We start from the raw sequence: 24708 nt of genomic DNA on the forward strand, positions 1-24708 counted from the left end.
ATTAACCAGGTTGGAAAAGACCTTTGAGATCATCAAGTCCAATCTGTCACCCAACACCATCTCATCAACTAAACCATGGCACTAAATGCCATGTTCTTTTTTAAACACTTCCAGGGACAGTGACTCCACCATCTCCCTGGGCAGCACATCACAATGGCCAATTTCTCTTTCTGTGAAGAATTTCGTCCTAACATCCAGCCTAAACCTGCCCTGGTGCAAGGAAGTTCCAGAGTCAGGCATGCTGAGGATGGCATTTGCCAGTTGTAGATAGTATGGGGGAACTTTAGGGAGCAACTGAGTGAAATGCAGCAGGGTATAGGCTCTGGCCAGCCTGATGTAGTGTGAGGTGTCCCTGGCCATGGCAGGGGGTTGGAACTGGATGATCCTTGTGGTCCCTTCCAACCCTGATTGATTCTATGATTCTGTGATTCGACGGTTTGCTGCAAATTTGCTTTTAGTATTTAATGGTTTTGTGATCAGGGTCATGTAAAAACACAGAATTATCATGCAATGTGTTAAAACCCGCGCTGTTGCTGCAGTAGATCCCCAACGCAGCGGCACAATCTATTTCGGGACGAGAGTTGGGGGTCAGGGCTCAGCCGTGCCCACGCCCAGCGCGGTCCTTACGCTCCCGACAGGTCGCAGCGCCAGTTCTCTGCCCCGCGGCGCACATGTGCGTGACCCCTATCTCCCGCAATTCACAGCCTCCCCGGCCCTGCCCGCCACCCGTGCGCAGGCTATACCAGGCCTGGCCGAGGGGCAGGTAGCGAACCCACATTAACACCCCTCACCCGAGCTGGGCGCCTGGCAGCGCGGATCCGCTCGACTCGCGCCAAGGGGGCAGGGCGGAGCGGAGCGGAGCGGGGCCGGGCGGAGGAATCCCGGAGGCGGCCGCGGCGCGGAACGGCATGGCGGTGCACGGCCTGCGGCGCGAGGCGGCCGTGGAGGAGCTGTGGGGCGTGCTGCTGCCTCCGCAGCGGGCGGAGGACTCTGACTCGGAGGCCGAGGAGGAGGCTGAGGAGGATCCGCACTTTGCGGAAGCTGCGCTGCTGGAGGATTCCGGGCCGCAGTTGGTGGCCGCGCTGCCGCCGCGCCGAGCTGGTGAGGGGTGGCGGGAGCGGAGCGGGGCCGAGCAGCGGGCGAGGGTACGAGCGAGCAAGCCTCCGGTGTCCTCCCCTGCCTACGGGCAGGTTTAGGGGCGGAGGAGATGCTGCGTTTCAAACGAGTGAGTTGTGCTGGGCATTCGCGAGGGGCCCAGCCCGGCCCAGTGTGGGTGCTGGTGGGGGCGCGCAGGGTGCGCAGGCGTTTACGCCTCGGCCGCTCTCCCGCAGCCTGCCTGTGCCGGCCTGTGCCGTCCTGTGCCGCCCTGTGCCGCCTGGCAGCCGGCTTGCAGAGGTCGGGCCTTGCCTCCTGATGTGCAGTGTTTCAAAAGCAAATCAAATCGAAACTCTTCATTACAAGTAAAGGGAAAATGGTCCCAAGTCGGTGATAAATCTTAAAGCGAAGTAGTAGAAGGATAGCGGCATCTGAGGTTTTGTATGGGCACGGTACTGCAACAATAAGAACGTGGAAAGTGTTGGAGTTAACTTTACACACACACACACACGATACATTTATTTATATACTTCTTTTCAATAGGTATGCCTAATCATGGCAAGTAAGATTATTACTACTTGAGGTAGTTGATTCCCTACTTGAGGTTACCTTCTGTTTAGAACAGGAGGTGAGGGAACAACCTTTGCCTAGCAATAATATTTTATAAAAAAAAAGTAATTTTAAAAATAGCTAAATTGAACTAGGTAACAAGGGGAAAATGAATAGGGAAGTCGTTGCAGACCCAAGAGCTTCTGGTACTCTGGTTTGGCGACTGAGGTCCTGCTAAATGCAGGTGCTTGCTTTGTTCTGGACATAATGTTTAGTCCCCAATCAAATTGTGGATTGAGGAGTTTAGATTCAGATCGGATGTTAGGAAGAAGCTCTTCCCCATGAGGGTGGTGAAACACTGGAACAGGTTGCCCAAGGAGGTGGTGGTAGAAGCCTCAGTCCCTGGAGGTTTTTAAGGCCAAGCTGGATGTGGCTCTGAACAACCTGATCTAATGTGAGGTGTCCCTGCCCATGGCAGGGGAGGTGGAACTGGATGATCCTTGAGGTCCCTTCCAACCCTGAGAGTTCTGAGATTCTATATTAATTGATTATGATTGTGGTGGTGTCAGTTGCAGGAAGTATTTAGCACAGAAATATATCTGAAGAGAATGCAGGCATGGTGATGCAACAGTTACTGGCAAGACTGTTTAAAAATCGAAATGCAAACTTGTCATAAATGGTGTGATTTGGACTGTGTGCCAGTCTGTTTAATTGGCTTACTAAATATTCATAGCTGAGTTTAATTCTGTAGTTCTGGCACTTCAAGAAGCAGTTTTACTGCTTGCTTCTGAGGTTGGTTTCACTTTTGTTTTTAAAAACTGCTAGAAAGACTGACATCAGGAAGTTTATGAAAACCCAACTTTGCTTTTACTACTGCAACTTACACAAGAGACAAAACTAAGCTTTGAACAAACAAAATGCTTAATAAAAATGGACTTTTAATGTTTATGAAGGACATGGACTTGATGGAGAGGGTCCAGAGGAGGACCACGAAAATGATCAGGGGGTTGGAGCACCTCTGCTATGAGGACAGGCTGAGGGAGCTGGGGGTCAGCCTGGAGAAGAGGAGGCTCCAGGGAGACCTAATAGCAGCCTGCCAGTATCTGAGGGGGGCCTACAGGAAGGATGGGGAGAGACTGTTTGCAAAGGCCTTCAGTGACAGGAGGAGAGGCAAAGGCTTCAGACTAGAGCAGAGCAGATTTAGATTTTGATATCAGGAAGCAGTTCTTTACTATGAGGGTGGTGGAACACTGGAACAGGTTGCCCAGGGAGATAGTTGAGGCTCCTTCCCTGGAGATATTCAAGGTGAGGCTCAACAGGGCTCTGGGCAGCCTGATCTAGTTGGAGATGTCCCTGCTGACTGCAGGGAGGTCGGACTGGGTGACCTTTGGAGGTCCTTTCTGGCCCAGCCCATTCTATGATTCTATGACTGTCAATTAACAACAGTTTTATTTTTTTCTTTTTCTAATGATTCAGTTGTTATACAAGAAGAGCACTCCAAAAAAGAGTATCAAGTAGTTGGACGTTTTCCATTAGTCGGCCCTTGGTGGAAAGTTAATGTGAAAGCCAAGAGAATGGGGTCAAAGTACTTTGTGCAAGGATATCCATCGTATTTTCTGCGGACTGATATCGGAGAGAACAACCGACAAGTCTTTTCACTCTTTCTTAAGGAATGTGATGTTCCTGAGGATTTTAAACAAAGATTTTTCACTTGGCTTCCTATGGACTCTGTGCTGAGTTTTAGAAATCTCAAAGAAAAGCTTAAACAGTTCCAAGTTTCGTGCGTACAGACAGGGCAGAAGCAAAGAATCACCAAGGATCATGACATCTTCTACTACGTTTCAAAATCATGTAGGTATATGCTGTGCTGTTTTGGTGGTTTTATAAGCTGCTGTGTTCTGTCTCAAATATTGTCCTCAAGCTAACATGTCTTCATATGAAGTGTATATTCAGATGAATTTCAGACATGCAAGGATTCTTTTTTATCTTGAGTTTCAAACATGCAAAGTTTCTTTTTTATCTTGAGTTTCATACATGCAACGTTTCTTTTTTATCTTGAGTTTCAAACATGCAATGTTTCTTTTTTGAGTTTCAAACATGCAGTGTTTCTTTTGAGTTTCAAACATGCAAAGTTTCTTTTTTTTTCATTTTGAGTTTCAAACAGGCAAAGTTTCTTTTTTATCTTGAGTTCCAAACATGCAACGTTTCTTTTTTATCTTGAGTTTCAAACATGCAAAGATTCTTTTTTTTCATTTTGAGTTTCAAACAGGCAAAGTTTCTTTTTTATTTTGAGTTCCAAACATGCAGTTTCTTTTTTATCTTGAGTTTCAAACATGCAACGTTTCTTTTTTGAGTTTCAAACATGCAGTGTTTATTTTTTGAATTTCAAACATGCAAAGTTTCTTTTTTATTTTGAGTTTCAAACATGCAAAGATTCTTTTTTTTACCTTGAGTTTCAAACATGCAGTGTTTCTTTTTTGAGTTTCAAACATGCAAAATTTCTTTTTTTTCATTTTGAGTTTCAAACATGCAAAATTTCTTTTTTTTTTCTTAAGTTTCAAACATGCAAAGTTTCTTTTTTATTTTGAATTTGAGGACTCTGGGACAGCTGTCTGGTTAAAGACAGGCATATAGTTAGAAACACATCAGGATTTTCCTGATTTCTATAGGCTTCACTAAGTAGAATTTTCTGTGCTAGGGATGCAGAGGCACTGGGGCTGGCTTTCTACAGTAGATTCACACATAACAAAGCTTATTAAAAATGGGTTCAGTACTGTTTAAATATGATGTTAAGGCTTTCTGGGGCAAATACATGTTCAGAAATAGTATAGCTCCTACTTTGTAGTGCAGGGCAAGAGTCCAAATCAGCTTCACTGAACAGGCTATCAAAGTGTTTATAAATCCTGCCCATCAGCAGATTGGTATGGCTGAGGAGCAGAGAGTAGAAGCACTGGAGTCTCCCTGCGTGGAGATTGTCCATAACAGGATCCTCAGCAGTCCTGAACTATGTGACTGCATGAGTGTCAGAGGTTGGAGTGTGCTTTTGAAGACCTCTCTCTTGTCCCCATTGTGTTGTAGTCTTCAAGAGTATTGACTTCACCTGCTGGATGAAATCCAAAAGATGTGTTCCAGTTGCACACGTGCTGCACTCCAACCTCTAACAGGTCTGGAGGGCTAGACTATAGCTGGTCTGAAGCAAAACACTAAAATGTAGAAAGGTCTACGGTGTATCTTCAGCACTAGCTCTTGTGTTTTGCTCAGATGACTTTTTTTTTTCGTCCTGATGTGGACACAGGCAGTCCTGGGTTGGAGCTGTACAGAGCCACTTTGATGTCAGTGCTGTGGGACTCAATACTCTGAATTGGAGGAGGTCTTTTAAATTCAGCTGCAGCTATGCATAAATCTGTACAGACAGGTTGGTCTTTCTATGGCTACCTGCAAGCAAACAAAGTCTTGCAGTACCTACTTTACTGGTCAGTGTTGGGTCAAAAGGTGGAGATGAGTATTTCAGATATCAAACCACATCTGAAGAGTTCAAAGCTCCTGCTTTTTACTCCAAATCACACGTAAAGAGAGGAAGATTTTCACAGTTCTGTGGACTTTCACCATTTTTGTTTTGTTTTTGCAGTGGTAGAAAGGTTTTGTAACCCCTGTTTATGAACAGGAACATGGATGTTGTTTGCTGCATGACTTTCAGTGGTCTGTATGGATCACTTCTGACTGGGGTTTGTCCTGCATGTTCATTACTCTTCAGAGGCATAGATTGCACAGTGTGCCTAGGTGCACTGCTCATTGTTCGTGTAGCTGGTGAACTTTTCCTACTATCTAACTCAAGGTTTCTTCTTTCTCTGTTATTGGGCCAAAAAAACACAACCAACCTGTATGTCATGTTGCTACTATTGCTGTTGCCATTTTTTTCTGCTTGCCTTTAACTTTTGTGGGCTTGATAATTTTGTTCTTCAAGCCTTCTTGATAATTATTGTGTGGATCAGAAAGATCAGAAAGAGTAGTGAAAAAAAATTGGTGGTTTAAAGCACTGATAGAGGCTGGGCAGTGACTGGCTTGAGAACAGCCCTGAAGAAAAGATTTGGAGGTGCTGGTGGATGAGAAGCTCAACCTGAGCCTCCAGTGTGTGCTTGCAGCCCAGAAAGCCAAACAGATCCTGGGTTGCATTGAGAGAAATGTAGCAGGTTGAGGAAGGTGATTCTCCCCCTCTGCTCCACTCTGGTGAGACCCCACCTGGAGTACTGCATCCAGTTCTGGGGCCTCTATTACAAGAATGATCTGGAGGTGCTGGAATGTGTCCAGAGAAGGGCCACAAGGATGAGCAGAGGGCTGGAGCTGCTCTGCTGTGAGGACAGGCTGAGTGAGTTGGGGTTGTTCAGTCTGGAGAAGAGAAGGCTCTGAGGTGACCTTCTTGTGGCCTTCCAGTATCTGAGTAGGCTACAAGAAAGCTGGGGAGGGACTTTTGAGGGTGTCAGGGAGTGACAGGACTGGGGGGAATGGAACAAAACTAGAAATGGGTAGATTTATATTAGATGTTAGGAAGTTCTTCCCCATGAGGGTGGTGAGACACTGGCACAGGTTGCCCAGGGAGGTGGTGGAAGCCTCACCTCTGAATGTTTTTAAGGCCAGGCTGGATGTGGCTGTGAGTACCTGATCTAATGTGAGGTGTCCCTGCCCATGGCATGGGGGTTGGAACTAGGTGCTCCTTGAGGTCCCTTCCAACTCTAACAATTCTATGATTCTATTTGGAATTTGGCATTTCCTTAGCATTTCATTAAACATGGTTTTTGGTGGTGGTTTTTTTTTTTCTTGAGAAGAAGTAAAACTTCTGAAAGTCTCACTTTTGACCAAGATTTGTTTTTTTATAGCAAGTGGTAGAGCAAATTAGTTTCATTATTGCCATTTTGCAGATTCCAAGATTGATGGTAGCATGGAAAGTGATAGCTTAAGGTCATTAAGAAAGACAGTAGAGAGCAGCTTTCCTACATGACGGTGCAAATTTAGAAGCCTCTTTTCTTCTTTTGGATTTTAAGTGTCCTTCTGGACATCTGTATAAAAATTATCTTCAGCTAAGAGGCAGGTGTGCTGATCTCTGAACTGACTTTCTAGAAAATGCTGTTGAGTGTGCAATTCAAACCAGGTGTATAATGCATGTTTTCCAAACCAGCTTATTTAGTTGCAGCTTTTAGATGATTTGTTTACATTATTTTTTCCCCTGAGGCAGTTTAGGGAAAACAGACTTGCAAAGAGTTTGAAAAAAAAGATTAAAAAGAATAAGAAACTGAGGGGGAAAAAAATGGGATGTTTTAGATGCAGGGGAGGCAGAAGGATAAAAGCCAGAGTCAGTTTAAATTGCCTTTACCAGGATCTTGGTATATTGCTTATAACTTTCTTGCTTTCTGGTGCATCCAGTTGCAGGCAAGGCAGTTTTGGTAGCTCTGACTTTTCCAATGATATTGGAGTTCCTGCCAGTTCTTCTGCCCCGCCATTTCTGCTCTCTTGTGGATATGGTGTCCTGGCAAACAAAGGCTGAAGAAAACAATGGTGTGGATGATGAGGAAGTACATTTTCAAGGGGAGATGCTACCAAAATTGGATAAGATGTTGAAGGACGATCCATGGAAACTTGGATTCAGCAGGGTAAGTATTGTTGGGAATGGGTAAAAACATGTGGCATTTGTATACATTTGAGCATCATTGGAATACAGTGGTGTGGCACAGAATCACAGAAACGTTCAGGTTGGAAAAGACTCTTGGGATCACCAAGTTCAACCCAGAACCCTACTCTACAAGGCTCAGTCCTAAACCATAGCCTCAAACACCACAGCCAAACCACCTTGAAACACAGCCAGGCTTGGGGACTCCACCACCTCCCTGCCCAGCACATTCCAATCCCTCACCACTCTTGCCATGAAAAAAGGTTTCCTGATGTCCAGTCTAAACCTACCCAGTGGTAGCTTGAGGCCATTCCCTCTTCTTCTATCACTAATGACCTGTGAGAAGAGACCAGCACCAACCTCTCCACAACCTCCTTTCAGGTAGCTGTAGAGAGCCAGGAGGTCTCCCCTCAGCCTCCTCTTTTTCAAACTAACCATCCCCAGCTCCTTCAGTCTCTCTTCATCAGATTTATTCTCCAGGCCCTTCCCAGCTTCCTTGCCCTCCTCTGCACTGCCTCCAGCACTTCCACAGCTCTCTTGTACTGAGGTGCCCAAAACTGGACACAGGACTCGAGGTGTGACCTCCCCAGAGCTGAGTCCCAGGGAGTGCAGCATTTCTAATCCCAGCCAGATTGCCATTGGCTTTCCTGGCCACCTGGGCACACTTCTGGCTCCTGTTCAGCTGCTTGTCCATGAGAACCCCCAGGTCCCTTTCTGCCAGACAGCTTTCCAGTCCCTCTGTAGAGCCTCCCTACCCTCATGCACATCAACACTCCCACCTTACTTGGTATCAGTTTTGTTTAATGTACTACCTGGCCATTGTAGGAGGCAAACTTAGTTAATTTGAAAGATGGTGTACTGGACTCGGTTTTAACAAAGGTTGTTTTGGTTTTAGTTTTTTTTTTTTGTTTGTTTCAAATTAATTTCAGAGGATTTTAGAAGTGGTTCTGTTACAACCATTTGTTTAGTCCATTTTACAAGGAGCAGAAAATTAGATACTTGAGGTAATTGGGCCATAAGTAAGTGAGCTAATTCAAACCCCTCAAATTTAATGTTCCATTTTATACCCACATATGAGATTTTTCTGCTCTTAAAACATAAAGGAGTATCTATGCTTTCATAGTGAAGTTACTCCATAAGAAGTTATCTGGTCTAGTGGTTCTCCGTTTTTATAGTGGGATTTGCAGGTGCTGTTCAGCTTCCTGCTTTCCTTCGCTGTACCTGCTATGCAGCTTCACTGCTGCACCTCACCTTAGCACTCCTGGACTTCATGTGGGAGCTTTAGCTTAGGAGGTTAGTAGTACAGAAGTGTGATATTTAATCCCTCTGCTTCAGCCCCCAAAGTGCTTTTACTCAGAGATATTCTGATTTGTCTTTAAGACCTCCAGTTTCAAAGAATCAGCAGTCCAGCCAATATAGTCCAGTGTTTCACATCCTGTCCTTTAAAAACCTTTTCCTGATGTCCAGTCTGGGGACATGTTGCTCTCTTGTTTCTTCTACCAAGAACCTGCATTCTCACTGCTTTTTTTTTTTTTTTTCCCAGTTGCTGGAAGTCTCTCTTTAGATTTTTCTCTTGAGGCTCAGCAAGTCCAATGCACTTTTCTTTCCCTCAAGTATTTCATCTTTTTGGAACATCTCAGTCTGTCACAGTGGTCGTAGAATTGTCAGTACTGGAAGGGACCTCAAGGATCATCCAGTTCCAGCTCCCCTGCCATCTCACACTAGATCAGGTTGCTCAGAGCCACATCCAGCCTGGCCTTAAAAACTTCCAGGGATGAGGCCTCTACCACCTCCCTGGGCAACCTGTGCCAGTGTCTCACCACCCTCATGGTGAGGAATTTCATCTTAACATCCTGTCTGAATCTACCGACTTCTAGTTTTGGTTCACCACTGTTGTGGTGAACAACTTCTTAATATCTAATCTAAATCTCCCTTCTTCTAAGCTTGGATCCATTCCCACTACTCCTATCACTGCTTGACACCCTAAAAATTCCCTCCTCAGCTTTCTTGTAGGCCCTCTTCAGATACTGGAAGGCCACAATGAAGTCTCCTCAGAACCTTCTATTCTCCAAACAGAACCACCCAAACTCTCTCAGTCTGTCCTCATAGGAGAGGAGCTCCAGCCCTCTGATCATCCTCATGGCCCTTCTCTGGACATTGTTCCAGCACGTCCAGATCTTTCCTGTAATAGAGGCTCCAGACTTGACACAGTACTCCAAGTGGGGTCCTGTGCAATCTGTGCTAGATTCTATGGTCCTGCTCTGGCAGGGGGGTTGGACTCAAAAGATTTCCAGAGGTCCATTCCAACCCCTAACATCCTGTGATCCTGTAATTCAGCCCACAACAGGGAGGCTAACATCTTCTGAAATTAATGTACATTTGCTTTGTTCTTTTTTGGGGAGAAGATTATCTACAGTGAACTGAACCTTTCTTACTGTGAGGCAGCATGGGCAGCCTTCTGCCAGTGTGAGCACCTCCTCTGGAAGATTCCTGACTTGCAGAAGAATGCATTAATTCTGTATGATCAGCTGAAGAAACAGTGCAGGGAGATGGGACACACTTACGAAGATCAAGACGAGTTGGCTCGCTTTGTGTCGAAGGAGATGCCCATTGAGCAGGTTTGGCAGTCTCTTGAGTTTCTGAAAGATCAGCACATAGTGATTAGGGAGAAGAAACTGGTGTTTCTGCCTCATCTTTACAAATCTGAAAAAGGCATTGCCACGTGTATAGGTGACCTTCTGTCAAAAGGCTCATGGCAACTGGATGTTGATGTGAGAAAGGTACTTAACGGTTCTGAGACAGCAGGAGAAATAGGAGAGGACAAAGTGAGCCCTACCCAGGCTCAGGAAATGGAACAGCTGAAGGAAATGTGTCAGGCCAATTCTAACTGTGAAAACCACTTCCCTGAAAAGGAATTGGGGTCTGTGTCTGGTACCCAAGGTAAAGCAGAGGTGGACTTGGATCAAGTGACTGCGATGGAAAAGATTTGTTCTAATCCTGTCACAGTCATAAGTGGAAAAGGAGGCTGTGGGAAGAGTACAATAGTTAGCCGCCTCTTTAGTCACTTAAAGCAGATGGAAAAAGAAGTGGAAGCTGCTTCCAAGGACTTTGAAGAAGACCTGGATGCGTCTGAGGAATGGAATACCTTTGATCATCTGTCAGAGTCAGAGAATATGTACACAAAAAAAATACTGAATGTGCTCTTTACTGCACCTACAGGGAGGGCTGCAAGCCTTCTGCGTGAAAAAAGTAAGCTTCCTGCATATACTCTGCATCAGGTAAGGAATTTAGGCCCTTTACTGGTTTTTGAATTGTGTTCTGAAAGACCTTTTGGCACTGTCCATTCTTGTCATGAGGAGGGGGGAAAAAAAAGGCAGCATGCTACTGACCTTTCATTATGAAACATGTAGCTGTTAATGCTTAGGTGCAGCTTGTCAGCATTTGAAAGTCAGTCTTAGATTCTGAGGAATCATACATCAGTCATTTGAAATTCATTATTATTTGCTGTCATTGTGGCACATTTTTTTTCTACATACACACATATATCAGATTTGTGATGTTGTAGAGCATCTGGTATTGTCAGCTTCTCAGTTTTTGGTTTTGGTGACTTCTTTACCAGAGACAGTTTCAATGTCTAGCATGAGTGGTTGTCTACATCCAGAATGATCAATGTATACTATCTGCTATTTTTTTTTTCTTCCTTTTCTTTTCCAAACTGTTTTGCCATGAGGAGCAAATCTGGGAAAATCCAGTGAACCTTTACAGGAGTCAAAGTATTGGAGTTTAAGTATTTTTGTTTGGTTATTTTTTTTAAAGACAAATACTTTCTAGATGGCAGAGGTGTTCTTTAGCCTTCTGTCGCCTAGCAGTTATACTGAGACCTGCATATACATGAAGGGAGCAGTAGCCTGGGGTTGAATGATGACATAAATAATTCACACAGTGTTTTCTCAATTACTGTTGAATGTTGTGCAAATTTTTAAGAGGCAAAGTTAGAAAGCAAACAACTTGTTAATAAACTCAGGTCAAATCTCTGTTATCCTGTGTAGTGGAGGTGCCAAGAAGGCATTCTAGTAACATAAAAAGTACTGTGGACTTCACTCTGTCTTTGGGGACTGGAATGTTGTCTGCTCCCCTTCCCTGTGCAATGCTGGGGATTTACAAATGTCAACAATTGTGGTAGGAGGTGTTCTGTTACTGAACAGCCTTATATCCTGTAGGGGCCCTACAGGAAAAAAAAAGAAAGCATTTCTGTGTTTTTGTAAAAGTGTGGTAATCACAGATAGAAACGTATCCACCAAGGAGAAAAATAAGCCTCAGCAGTGGAGTGTCCAGAACCTTTCCAGGTTTAAGTTCAGAACATTGGAAACTGCCAGACTCTGTCTGCCTTTCTCAGACAGCTGTTCACATTTGATGTGTTTTGGTTTGTTTCTAGATCATCTATAGCTTTAAATCATGGAAGCAAAGTGAAAAAGGTCAGCCATGGAAGTTTGCTTGTGTGACAGTTCTGGTTGTGGATGAAGGAAGCTTGGTGTCTGTACACATTCTTAGTTTAGTTTTAAAACTCTTGTGTGAGCATTCTCAGCTTGCCAAACTTATTATTCTAGGTAAGTGAAACAGCAAATTTATCATTCTGCAATCTTTATTAATACACAGTACACAATGTAAATATCAGAGCTGCCACTGCGCTCACTGAGTCTTGTGAAAAGCTCAGAATGTTACACTGAGCTGTACTTGGACATTTCTGCTTATTCCTAAGGCCAGGTGAGACAGTATGAGAAAGTATCAGTATCTTCTGCCTCTGTTTAGCAGTGTTTGGTCTGGTTCTGTGAAAGTATTATGCTTCTGTGTGGTAGCTTACTAAACCCTGCAAGTGGAAAACTTCAAAGTTAGTGTTGGTATATAGATCACGTGTTAGAAAGAGAGATTTTGTGTCATTCTTAATGCTAGCATTGTCTTCTTGTAATTCACAAAGTGTAAAATCAGCATTGTCTGCTTTCTCAGAGGTTGGGTTTGTGACCTGCCATTTATCACAGCATCACAGGATGTCAGGGGTTGGAAGGGACCTCTGAAGATCTTCCAGTCCAACCCCCTTGCAAGAGCAGGACCATAGAATCCAGCACAGGGCACAAGGGAACACATCCAAACAGGGCTGGAAAGGCTCCAGAGAAGGAGACTCCACAACCTCTCTGGGCATCCTCTTCCAGTGCTCTGGGACCCTCACAGTGAAGGAGTTCCTCCTCATGTTGAGGTGGAACCTCCTGTGCTGGAGTTTCCATCCATTGCCCCTTGTCCTATCCCAGGGCACAAGTGAGCAGAGCTTGTCCCTAGCTTCCTGACCCAATGGCTCTCAGCCTTTCCTCTGAAGGCATTTGTTTTTAAACACACAGAATCATAGAATTGTCAGGGTTGGAAGGGACCTCAAGGATCATCTTGTTCCAATTTTCAGAATGTGTTTAAATGAGATGTGGTCACTGTTCATCATGAAGAGTGATTTGCACCTACCAGTAAATCATTTACTGGGTGAGGAATATGAAAGATACAAACTACACCACAGCCTGATTCCCCAAGCAGTTTCACAGATTCTTGAAAGATTTATTCTATGTGAATTGTATTGAGGAATCATCTTAACTAGGGTAAAGGATTGAGTATTTATTAATTCCAATTGTCAAGTCATTTTTTAACAGGTGATCTGTTATTACTTCTCCCAAACACTGATTTCCATTTTGTTTAGGTGATACAAGACAGCTGCCAAGCATAGAGCCAGGAAACATGTTAGCTGATATGTTTGAGGGTCTCAAATCAAGAGGATTCTCTGTGGAACTGCGAACTAATCACAGAGCTGAATCACAGCTAATTGTGGATAATGCATCAAGGTAGGATTTCCTTTATGTGTGTAAGAAGCATTCTTGCAATAGGCTTGGCAAAAGAGTAGAGCATCCAGGTTCAGCTCTGTAGTATTGCTTCTGTTACAGTTTCTGGTGTTAAAAACAAACAAACTCCACAAACAACAAAACCCCACAGATTTTTCCAGGCGTGTATGTATTGGACAAAAAAGAGAAACAGTAGTGTGCTGGAATACTCTTGAATTTCAAATGATCAAATCCAGTTGTTACCAATTCTTACCCAAATTCAATTACCAAATACTGTCTGTTGTATTCAAATGAATTGTGCATGCAGAAACCATTTTATTCCTTCTGAAATGACTTACCATTGCTCCTCAAAAAGGAAGTTTTATAAAGACGTTGCTGGCAAGTGTCACAACAGCTAAATTAGCTTGAGAATTTAGATGTCAAGGACCATTACATCATCCTTTCTTTGTATTTTTTGCTGTACTAGCACATCCAACCTCTAACTGTTTCCAGTACTGGCATTACTTTTGGTCTGGAAATTATCCTGTTCACACAGAATCATCACAGAACTGTCAGGGCTGGAAGGGACCTCAAGGATCATCCAGTTCCAACCCCCCCTGCCATGGGCAGGGACACCTCACACTACAGCAGGTTGCCCAGAGCCACATCCAGCCTGGTCTTAAAAACATCCAGAGATGGGAATTCCACCACCTCCCTGGGCAACCTGTGCCAGCATCTCACCACCCTCATGGAGAAGAACTTCTTCCTAACATCTAATCTGAATCTCCCCTCCTCTGTCTTGGATCCATTCCCCCCAGTCCTATCACTCCCTGACACCCTAGAAAGTCCCTCCCCAGCTTTCTTGTAGGCTGCCTTCAGAAACTGGAAGCCCACAGTAAGGTGTCCATGGAACCTTCTCTTCTCCAAACTGAACAAGCCCAGCTCTCTTAGCCTGTCCTCAGAGGAGCCTCCAGCCTTCCTTCTGGCCCTTCTCTGGACATCTTAGTATGTGATTTCATTTTAAAGCCACAAACAACAAAATTTAGGTGTGAGTGCCCAAGACCTATTCATGTTGATTGGAATTTTAGAATATTCTGGACATTTACAAGATGTCCACAACTACCAAGTGTTTTACAGTGCTATCACTGATAGTTTGGTTTGGATTTTCTTGCAACACCTCTATATTACAGAATCACAGAATGGTAGAGGTTGGAAGGGACCTCAAGAGATCATCAAGTCCAACCCCCCTGCCAAAAGCTGGATCATTTAGGGTAGTCCACACAGGAATGCATCCAGGTGGGGTTGGAAAGTCTTCAGAGAAGGAGACTCCACAACCTCTCTGGGCAGCCTGCTCCAGGGCTCTGTCACCCTCACTGCAAAGAAGTTTCTCTTCACATTGAGCTGAAATCTTCTATGTTCAAGTTTGTATCCAACATTCCTTGTCTTATTCCTGTGCCCCACCCAAAAGAGCCTGGCCCCCTCCACTTGACCCCCACCCCTCAGCTCTTGAGAGACATTGATCAGATCCCTCTCAGCCTTCTCTTCTCAAGACTAAACAGCCCCAGGGCTCTCAGGCTCTCTTCACAGGGGAGATGCTCAAGTCCCCTAAGCATCCTCCTGGCTCTCCCTTGGACTCTCTCCAGCAGGTGTCTGTCTCTCCTGAACTGGGGAGCCCCAAACTGGACACAGGATTGCAGCTGTGGTCTCAGCAGGGCAGAGCAGAGGGGGAGCAGAACCTCCCCAGCCCTGCTGGCCACACTTTTCTTGCTGCACCCCAGGATCCCATTGGCTCTCTTGGCCACAAGGGCACATTGCTGTCCCATGCAGAACTTGCTGTCCACCAGTGCTCCAAGGTCTTTCTGCATGGAGCTGCTCTGTTCCCATGAGAACTGTGTGGCTAATACTAACTATCTCCTGCAGTGCTGAAGGGTTTAGAGAATAAATAACTTTTTTTTTAATGTGAAATTAAGCTAGGCTTAGAAGAAGTTTTTGTTGTCTGTGTGGATGACCGAAATGTCTAAATGGTGCACTTCATGCTGATGCAGATGATGATATGTTGGTATCCTTTAACTGGAAATAATTCTTTTCTCTTTTCCCTCCTCTGCATTGGTTCAGAATCTCTCACCGGACGCTTCCTGAATTTGATGAAGTGCTGAAAGTGTCTGACTGGAATGAGGGAATGAGAATGCCAAGCCCAGAGAAGAAATTCATCCTTATTGCTTTGCCTGCTGGTGGGGATTGTCACAGTATGTGCATACAGTCAGTTTCTCATCTTGACTTCCCCTTTGGTAAAGCAGAGGCTGTGTTGCTGGAACTCACATGTTGGGAAGATTTTTTTTCAGTCTGGTTTTATTTGTGGTATAAATTGAAATGCTGGGTTCATGGTTTACTTTTTTGCCTTCTGTAAATGCATACAGCAAGACCTTGTCATAAGTGCAAAGGATACACTGCAGAGCTCCAGCACAGCAGTTTTTCATTGTGAGAAGGAGGTGATAGAGCTTCAACCAGTTGTGAGAAAGGGGTGATAGAGCTTCAACTGATGTAATCAGATGTGATTGGCTCTTTATGTTGTAGCTGGAGCTGTCAAATCTTAAAAGATTAATTTTTTCAGAGGTGAATCATTGAGTATACAGCAACTGTAACAGGATAATTTGTTGGACAGCAGTGTGCTCCCAAGTTAGGAAAAATGGAAGCCCAGGGGACACCAGAATTTCTTTACCAATGTTTTGGGTTCAGGGTTATGGCCATTGGTTGGGTTTGGGTTTGGGTTTTGGTTTGTTTGTTTGGAGTTTTTTTCGATTGTTGTTTGGGGGTTATTTAAATTTGGGGGGTTTTGTTTTGTTTGTTTGGGTTTTGTTGTTTTTTGTTGTTTGGGTTTTTATGATTGTTTTGGGTTTGTTTTTTTTTGCTTGGTTGTTTTTTAACCTTTTTTAGAGAAGGGGATTGAGTAGCCTCTGCTTTATCTGCATCAAAAAGTCTTCAAGGGGGATGTGGAAAAATAAAAAGGTGTTTGTATTATCATCTCATCTTACTATAGTAACTTAGCAAAGAGTATACTATAAATGGATTTCTTCTGTGAAATCAAAATGTCTGGGTCTGTGACTTCAAGATGTTCTTTCTGTACCTCTTTTATGTGCTGTATCAAAACCTTATTTTGCATGAAATGCTCTTAAGTGCAGCTTTAGTGTAACACAGAGCAGTAAGAATTTCTCTGCTTCCATATTACCCTTGTCTCTCAGACTTTAATAGTGTGGGATAACCACATGATACATTTTGGAGGGAGAAGATAAGTGGGTGTTGATGTGAGGACTTTTGGGTGGGTGTTTTGAGTTGTTGTTGTTTTAAGCAAGTGGAAACACCATTGAAGCAAGAAATAAGCAAAGGCAATTTCATGTTGAATTATGGTTTGTTTGGTTGGTTTTTTGTTTTTTTTTTTACCCCTTAAGTTATTTGTTCTGCATATTTTTATGCCCTTCCTTTTGTGTCTTCTAAAACAGATTTGCAAACTGCCATAAAGACTTTGCTTAAAAAGGGACCAGGATTGCAGGATGCCAAGCAGTCGCAGTTCATTGCCTTCAGAAGGTAACAGAGCATGCAGGCAGACACTGAACAATTCCTTGCTAGCAGCTATAATCTAAAAATAGCTGAATGTGTTAAATTGGAGAGATTAGTGGCAGCACCATAAAATTGCTAGAGAGAACAACAGGACAGGTGTCTTTTCCTGTAGCTTCTGCTTGCCTCCAGTCTCTCCACAGAGAGCTGCTTCATTTTTCTATCAGCTTAATGTTATTTTTGCACCACAACTTCTCCCTTTGCATTCAGGTTCATCTGTGTGGTTTATGTTAAAGAAACAAAGGGTGGACTTAACCGGTCAGTTTCTGTAGCAGGTTGTCTGAGAGCCTAGGTTCTGGTGTTTGCTAACAGTGCAGTGCTCTCCAGAAGTGAAAGGTGAGGGCTTGACTGCAAGACAGAGAAATGTCCATATTCAAATGTGTTTCGTTGTGGCAGATGTGGATTGCAGGGTACATGATGGGATATATGTAACCTACTGTCTGTCCATGCCTCTGTCACAGGTGGCCAAGTGGCAGGAGCTGCTTGCTTTTTGAGCATGTGACAAGGGCCAGGTTTAGTCATGTAATCTGGCAGGCATTAGTGCTCCTTCTGGGCAGTGCTGGCTGCTGTGCTTTGGGTATTTGTAAGCACAGTAACTTGTCGTTTAAGGAGGGGTATTGGGCTGTACCACACTTTGAAGAAGGATTGGGAAAGTCAGTGATTACTGAAAATCACAGGATTACTGAGGCTGGGATAGAGCTCTGAGATCACCAAGTCCAGCCTATGACCTAACACCACCACACCACCAGACCATGGCAGTAAGTGCCACATCCAATCTTGCCTTAAACACCTCCAGGGACAGTGACTCCACCACCTCCCTGGGCAGTCCATCCCAGTCTCTAATTCCCCTTTCCAGCAGGAAGTGCTTCCTAACATCCAACCTAAACCTGCCCTGGCACAGCTTCAGGCCATGCCCTCTTGTCCTGTCCCAAGTTGCTGGGAGCAGAGCCTGACCTCCACCTGCCTACAACTTCCCTTCAGGTACTTGTAGAGTGTGCTAAGGTCCCCCCTGAGTCTCCTCTTCTCCAGGCTGATCACCCCCAGCTCCCTCAGCCTCTCCTCATCACTTTCCCTCCAGTCCTTCCCCACTCTCATTGCTCTCCTCTGGACCTGCTCCAGCCCCTCAAGATCTCTCTTGCAGTGAGTGCCCAGAGCTGCACACAGTGCTGGAGGTGAGGCCTCCCCAGTGCCCAGGACAGGGCAGAATTCCATCCCTGGTGCTGCTGGCCACACTATTCCTGATCCAAGCCAAGATGCCCTTGGCCTTCCGTGCCCCCTGGGCACACTGCTGGCTCCTGTTCAGCTGTTGTCCCCCAGCACTGCCAGGTCCCTCTGTGCCAGGCTGCTCTCCAGCCACTCACCCCCAGTCTGTAGCCTGCATGGGCTCCTTGTGGCCAAGGTGTAGGAGCCTGCACCTCTCCATGTGACCCATCACAGGAGCAAGAACAGTATGGATGGCCTCACTGAAGGGATAAATGTAATGTCCAGTACTACCAGTAGTCCATAAGCTTACAATTCTGCACAGAAAGGTACTAAAGATAAACTCTTCCACTTTTATTTATGAAGAATTTCTTTTTCAGCAGTTAAAAGCCACCCAGGCACTGGAATGTGCTGGGCAGGGAGGTGGTGGAGTCCCCAAGCCTGGCTGTGTTTGAAGGTGGTTTGGCTGTGGTGCTTGGGGCTGTGGTTTAGGGGTGAGCCTTGTAGAGTAGGGTTCTGGGTTGGCCTTGGTGCTCCTGAGGGTCCTTTCCAACCTGAATGTTTCTGTGATTCTGTGATTATTTACAGGTTACAGTGTGCCAATAAATGTTAGGTAGGTCACCTGTTTGTTGGGAATGATAAGCAACTCTGAAATGAATTTTGTTTCCCCAATCTTCATTCAGACACAATACTCTTATCAATGATTTCCAGCTGAGGTTCTTCTACAGTAAATTTCTAACTACTTAATCTGCATTTAAATGTTAAAATATCAGGGGTTTAAAAATGAAATAAAACCTCTGACTGTTTTTAATACATCACAGACAGAAAATGTAGCCAGGCGTTAGTTTCTCTTTATCTTAAAACCTAATCTAGCTATGCATTGCCAATATCCTTGCCTTACTTTCTGTGGTATTGAGGCAAAACTGGGTGTAACTGTGTGTTTTGTGCATCATGAGGTTATTTGTGTTCTTGTCTTGTATGCTTTAGGCAAGACTGTGATCTAATAAATGAACTTTGTTGCCAGCACTACTCAAATCACGTCACCAGGTAAGCCAATGCTTTGCAGCTTTTCCTTTGGACAATCTCATTTTGCTTCTGAAAGTGTTACAGCCAGACCAACAACCTACAATAAGATTGCAGAGCTGAATTTTCAGTGTTTCATCTAGATCTGATTAGTTGTGCTAGAAATAATTTATGCAGTAATCTTCCTGTGATGGGTTCTTTAATCTCAGCCTAGGCTGGGATCAGAGATAACAGAAATGAAATGTTTGCCTTCCATTTAAATTGTCATTGTGTGAATTCCAAGATATTGAGTTACTGATGAATATTTAAAATTGACATAGGAACAACTTGGGAAAAAAAAAAAAAACCCCACACCTCAGTGATTTCTAAATAGATCACAGGATGCTAGGGGGTGGTAGGGACCTCTGGAGATCTTCGAGTCCAATGCCCTGCCAGAGCAGGACCATAGAATCCAGCACAGGGCACACAGGAACACATCCAGGTGGGATGGAAAGGCTCCAGAGAAGGAGACTCCACAACCTCTCTGGGCAGCCTGTTCCAGGGCTCTGTGACCCTCACAGTAAAGTTCTTCCTCATACTGAGGTGGAACTTCCTGTGCTGGAGTTTCCATCCGTTGCCCCTTGTCCTGTCCCATGCACAAGTGAGCAGAGCCTGTCCCTGTCCCTTCCTTCCTGACCCCCACCCCTCAGCTATTGATAGACATTGATCAGATCCCCTCTCAGTCTTCTCCTCTCCACACTAAACAGCCCCAGGGCTCTCAGCCTCTCCTCACCAGGCAGTGCTCCAGTCCCTTCAGCATCCTGGTAGCTCTCTGTTGGACTCTCTCCAGCAGATCCCTGTCCCTCTTGAACTGGGGAGCCCAGAACTGGATGCATTATTCCAGGTGGGGCCTCACCAGGGCAGAGTAGAGAGGGATGAGAACCTCCTTGGATCTGCTGGACACACTCCTCTGAATGCACTGCAGGTACTATTGGCCTTTCTGAAATACTGTTGGAAGCAACATTTTCGTGCTGCTACACATTACTGTTTTTTACAGTCCCAGAAACATCTTTTAAATAGGAATTTTCTTAACTGTTTTGAACATTGTTTAAGGTTTTTTTCATCTGTCTCAAGTCTAGAGAGGAGAAAGAGAAGAAATAACTGTGAGTTGTATTCACAGAGGATGCATTTACCCTTGCTCCCCTTTCTTTTTTTCTCTGACCCAGGGACCATAGAAACAGACTTGTATTTCAAATTGATGACAAGATTTCCTGCATGAGGAATACCTATCTCAGGGATCTCTTGGCAGATTCTGATTTTAAAGAGGATCCTGCTCCCCAGAAATGTGAAAATGGAAATCCCACCCTGACTGCAGAGCCTGCTGAGGAGGACAGACGACTGTGCAATGGAGATATGTTTTTCATAACAGGGGTAAGACCTTGGCTGTAAGAACTTGCACAAAAAGGCCACAGTGGTGACTGATCCAGCTGATTGTTGAATCCCCAGAACAAAGCAATTCACACAAAAATTTTAGTCCATGAGTCATACTTAGTTCTCCTCAAGGAGACATGCTGCAGCTGACAGGCTGGAGGGAAGGGATCCATCCAGAGGGACCTGGACAGGCTGGAGAGGTGGGCACAGGACAACCTCAGGAGGTTCAACAAGACCAAGGGCAGGGTCCTGCAGCTGGGTGGAGGCAATGCCAAGCACAAATCCAGGCTGGGCAGGGACTGGCTGGAGAGCAGCCCTGAGGAGAGGGACTTGGGGGTGCTGGGGGAGGAGAAGCTCAACATGAGCCAGCAGTGAGCACTTGCAGCCCAGAAAGCCAACCAGAGCCTGGGCTGCATCAGGAGAAGTGTGGCCAGCAGGGCAAGGGAGGTGATTCTCCCCCTCTGCTCTGCTCTGCTGAGACCCCACCTGGAGTACTGTGTCCAGTTCTGGAGCCTCTATTACAAGAGGGATCTGGAGGTGCTGGAAGGTGTCCAGAGAAGGGCCACCAGGATGAGCAGAGGGCTGGAGCTGCTCTGCTGTGAGGACAAACTGCAAGAGTTGAGGCTGTTCAGTCTGGAGAAGAGAAGGCTCTGAGGTGACCTTCTTGTGGCCTTCCAGTATCTGAAGGGGGCTACAAGAAAGCTGGGGAGGGACTTTTTAGGCTACCAGGTAGTGATAGGACTGGGGGGAATGCAATAAAGCTGGAAGTGGGGAGATTCAGACTGGATGTGAGGAAGAAGTTCTTCCCCATGAGAGTGGTGAGAGCCTGGAATGGGTTGTCCAGGGAGGTGGTTGAGGCCCCATCCCTGGAGGTGTTTAAGGCCAGGCTGGATGAGGCTCTGGCCAGCCTGCTGTAGTGTGAGGTGTCCCTGCCCATGGCAGGGGGCTTGGAACTGGATGATCCTTGTGGTCCCTTCCAACCCTGACTGATTCTATGATTCTTTGATCATGTGAAAGGCAAGAAATGAGGCAGACTTGCAGCAGGGAATTAAAAATAAGTCACTCTCTGGGTGTTCTTGTAAAATGTGTTTTAGTTGGTCTGCTGCTGTCTAGTGTAAATGCTCAGATGTGGCATGGTTTATATGCAGCATCTTTTGGATATAGGTAGAAACATAGTCTTAACTAAAGAGTAAAGCTGATGTGACAACTTGAGCTCTCCCCTTGCAGAAAACTAAGCTGGCCAAAAAATTCAGCAACAAAAAAATGGCACTTTTCTGCTGGGGGACAGTGAGTTGAGTTGACTCAGCAGCAGGTCCAGTGAAAATATTGATGTTTATGCATGGGAAAAGGAGACCATACAGGGTTGGCCTGAGACAGTAGGCTCTTCCACCTTTGTGCCAGCAAATTGATTTTGAAATAACACCAGTTTTGCTGGTGTATTTCACTGTACCTTAGGATAATCTAAATTTTCTGGGGGTTAAAATTGCCTTCCTCAGGATTTTTCTTACCGAGTGAGGGAGTTAGGTTAGGCCCTGTACAGTGAAACTGTTTTCCTGCAGGGTGGTCAGTGAAAAAGAGCCATCTTTTGGACTGATTTCACTCAGTTGACATTGCAGCTGTTGTAACTCCAGGGAAAGCTAGGATGTGGACATAGGCAGGTGTATGGGCAGCAACCAACCTGCTGCTGCAAGCTTGCTGTTGAGTGTTCTCGTGCTGTTTCTTTAGGATGTAGAAGTCAATAAGCAGCGCTTCCTGACCATCAGCAGCACCTATGGCTCCACTTTCACTGTGAAGTATAAAGCACTGAAGAAGCTGTGTAACATCAGACATGCATGGGCCAGGACTATTCACACATTTCAGGTAAAAAGCAGATCCAGGGAGGTTCTCCTCCTCCTCTACTCTGCCCTAGTGAGGTCCCACCTGGAATATTGCATCCAGTTCTGGGCTCCCCAGTTCAAGAGGGACAGGGATCTGCTGGAGAGAGTCCAACAGAGGGCTACAGAGATGCTGAAGGGACTGGAGCACTGCCTGGTGAGGAGAAGCTGAGAGCCCTGGGGGTGTTCAGTCTGGAGAGGAGAAGACTGAGAGGGGATCTGATCAATGTCTATCAATAGCTGAAGGCTGGGAGTCAGGAAGGAAGGGACAGGGACAGCCTCTGCTCACTTGTGCCCTGTGATAGGACAAGGGGCAGTGGATGGAAACTCCAGCACAGGAGGTTCCACCTCAAGATGAGGAAGAACTTCTTGACTGTGAGGGTCCCAGAGCACTGGAACAGGCTGCCCAGAGAGGTTGTGGAGTCTCCTTCTCTGGAGATGTTCCAGCCCTGTCTGGATGTGTTCCTGTGTGACCTGTGCTGGATTGTATGGTCCTGCTCTGGCAGGGGGGTTGGACTGGAAGATGTTCAGAGGTCCCTTCCAACCCCTGACATCCTGTGATGCTGTGAAAAAGCCATGAGCTGGTAAAGCTCCCTTGTGTCTTTGTCTTGCTAGTGCACTGTATCTGCATGGGAAAGAGCAAGATGCTTTCGTGAAATTCCAATTCCCTGAAGGCAGGCTAGGAAATACTCTTGCAAGCAAGAGTCCCCAGGTGTCTCCAGCTTCTTTGCTCTTGTAAGCTGTCTTTGATGACTTACTGGAGCCCATGTTGTTAACCATGCTGCAGGGTTCTGAGGAGAACACTGTTGTGTACGTGGTGGGCAAGCCTGGCCGGCAGCACTGGCAGCACGTGTACACAGCTGTGACCAGGGGCCGCTGCCGTGTCTACATCCTAGCTGAGGAGCAGCACCTCAGGAGGGCAGTCACCAACAAGAACATGCCCAGGAAAACTCGTCTGCAGAGGTTCCTGAGAGAGGCAGTGGCAAACACAAGCCACTGGCCTTCCACTCCCCTGGCCAACAGCTGCTGGCACAATCATAAGCTTGAGCCTCAGGCTGTTTCTTTAGCTCAAGGTGCCCCTGACCCAGCTGAACCTCTGACTGACTTGGCTGAACAGCTCTCAACTCTGAGTGGAGACAGGCAGAAGGGTGCTTTGCAGAGTCCATATAAAAGACCACAAACACTTCTGGAGAACTGTGAGGATGCTGTGAAAATGCACTCTGTAAGTATTTCCTTACTGAGGAAACCTTTGCTCTCTTCCACCACCCTAAGTCACTCTAAGGATGCTGTTAGGATTGTTTTGTTACTGTGAGCAGCAAAGCAGTCAAGTTTGGCAGATGTTTTCCTAGAGTAATGTCAATAGTGCTAAAGAGTGGATATGTTTTACCCCCCAAAGGAAAGTAAAATAAAGATTGGAAAGAATTGGCAGTAAAATGGTAGTGCTGTTCACAACCATATATAGCAGAAAGTACAAAACACCCAAATTCACATTCAGCCTCAGCCCAGTCCTTTGACCTGGGCTTGCAACAACCTCTTTAAGCCAACAACCTTTAAAAAAAAAAAAACAAACTCCCCTACTTAGGCCAAAATTCCAGGCCTCAAATGCCTCCCCCTCCCCCCCCTCATTACCATGCCTCTCTGCATCCCCCATTACTGAACCTCTGTGACTCAGCAACAATTCAGCTTGGCAGCTCCAGGCCCCAGGTAGGCTGCTCTGGGCCCCAGCTGGCAGCATTGCCAAGGCCAAACCAGGCCTCATCTGCCTCACAAGGAGATAACAGCTCCTGGGAGCAGAGAGGGAGGGAAAATAAGGCAGAAAAAGCAGAAATGCTTGGTCTTAGAGAGAAGCAGGACTCATGGGAATGAAATAACATTAATTTCCTGTGTCCACCTACTGGGCTGGACTCTCTGAATCTCCTGGAGGTCTCAACTCTGTGGTTTTTTTTTTTTTTTGTGGTGTGTTTTTTTTTTTGTGGTGTTTTTTTTTTTTTTTTTTTAAAGCCACCCTGTCTCAAACCAGGACAAGTACTATATGGCTAACAGGGAAAAATAAGTTACAATATCTAGAGCAATAAATTTGTACATCCTGTTACTCCCTGGAGTGGTCTCTTGGCTACCTTAGCCTCTATTAGCTTATGCCTTGTGCACAGAAATTAGGTTTTTAGGAGCTGGCCTGCTGTGAAAGATTTATATCAAATGTAACTGTTGGAAGTTAATCTTTGTACAGGCAAACATGCTTAACAGGTGCTTTGCTCATTACATTTAATTTCTTTGCTCTGTCACTGGGGGAAGAGTTGGATTTTAAGGTATGGCTGGTTCAAACGCTGACAACATTTTTGTTTTGTTTTGACAGGATTCCCCACTTGGGTCTACCAGACTTAAGAATCTAACATTGGGAAAAGCAACTCCTAGGAAGCTTTTCAAAAGCTAA

General features: G+C 45.4%; 2 protein-coding genes across 2 annotated transcripts in view; one reads left to right on the forward strand and one right to left on the reverse strand.

Moving 5' to 3' along the window:
• TMBIM4 (transmembrane BAX inhibitor motif containing 4) overlaps positions 1 to 910 on the reverse strand; it is a 52580-nt gene extending 51670 nt beyond the window's left edge. The window contains exon 1 of the mRNA XM_054400000.1: positions 792 to 910. Coding sequence (XP_054255975.1) covers positions 792 to 910 — 119 coding nt within the window. The remainder of the gene's footprint in view (positions 1 to 791) is intronic.
• On the forward strand, positions 909 to 24708 carry HELB (DNA helicase B). Its single transcript, XM_054399787.1, has 13 exons — positions 909 to 1101; positions 3121 to 3495; positions 7063 to 7289; positions 9712 to 10584; positions 11742 to 11913; positions 13041 to 13182; positions 15274 to 15404; positions 16656 to 16740; positions 18958 to 19017; positions 20199 to 20403; positions 22129 to 22263; positions 23065 to 23484; positions 24631 to 24708. The coding sequence occupies exons 1-13, from the start codon at positions 909 to 911 to the stop codon at positions 24706 to 24708; spliced, it is 3096 nt and encodes a 1031-aa protein (XP_054255762.1).

This window comes from Indicator indicator, chromosome 3, assembly GCF_027791375.1.
Source record: "Indicator indicator isolate 239-I01 chromosome 3, UM_Iind_1.1, whole genome shotgun sequence".
NCBI lineage: Eukaryota > Metazoa > Chordata > Aves > Piciformes > Indicatoridae > Indicator > Indicator indicator.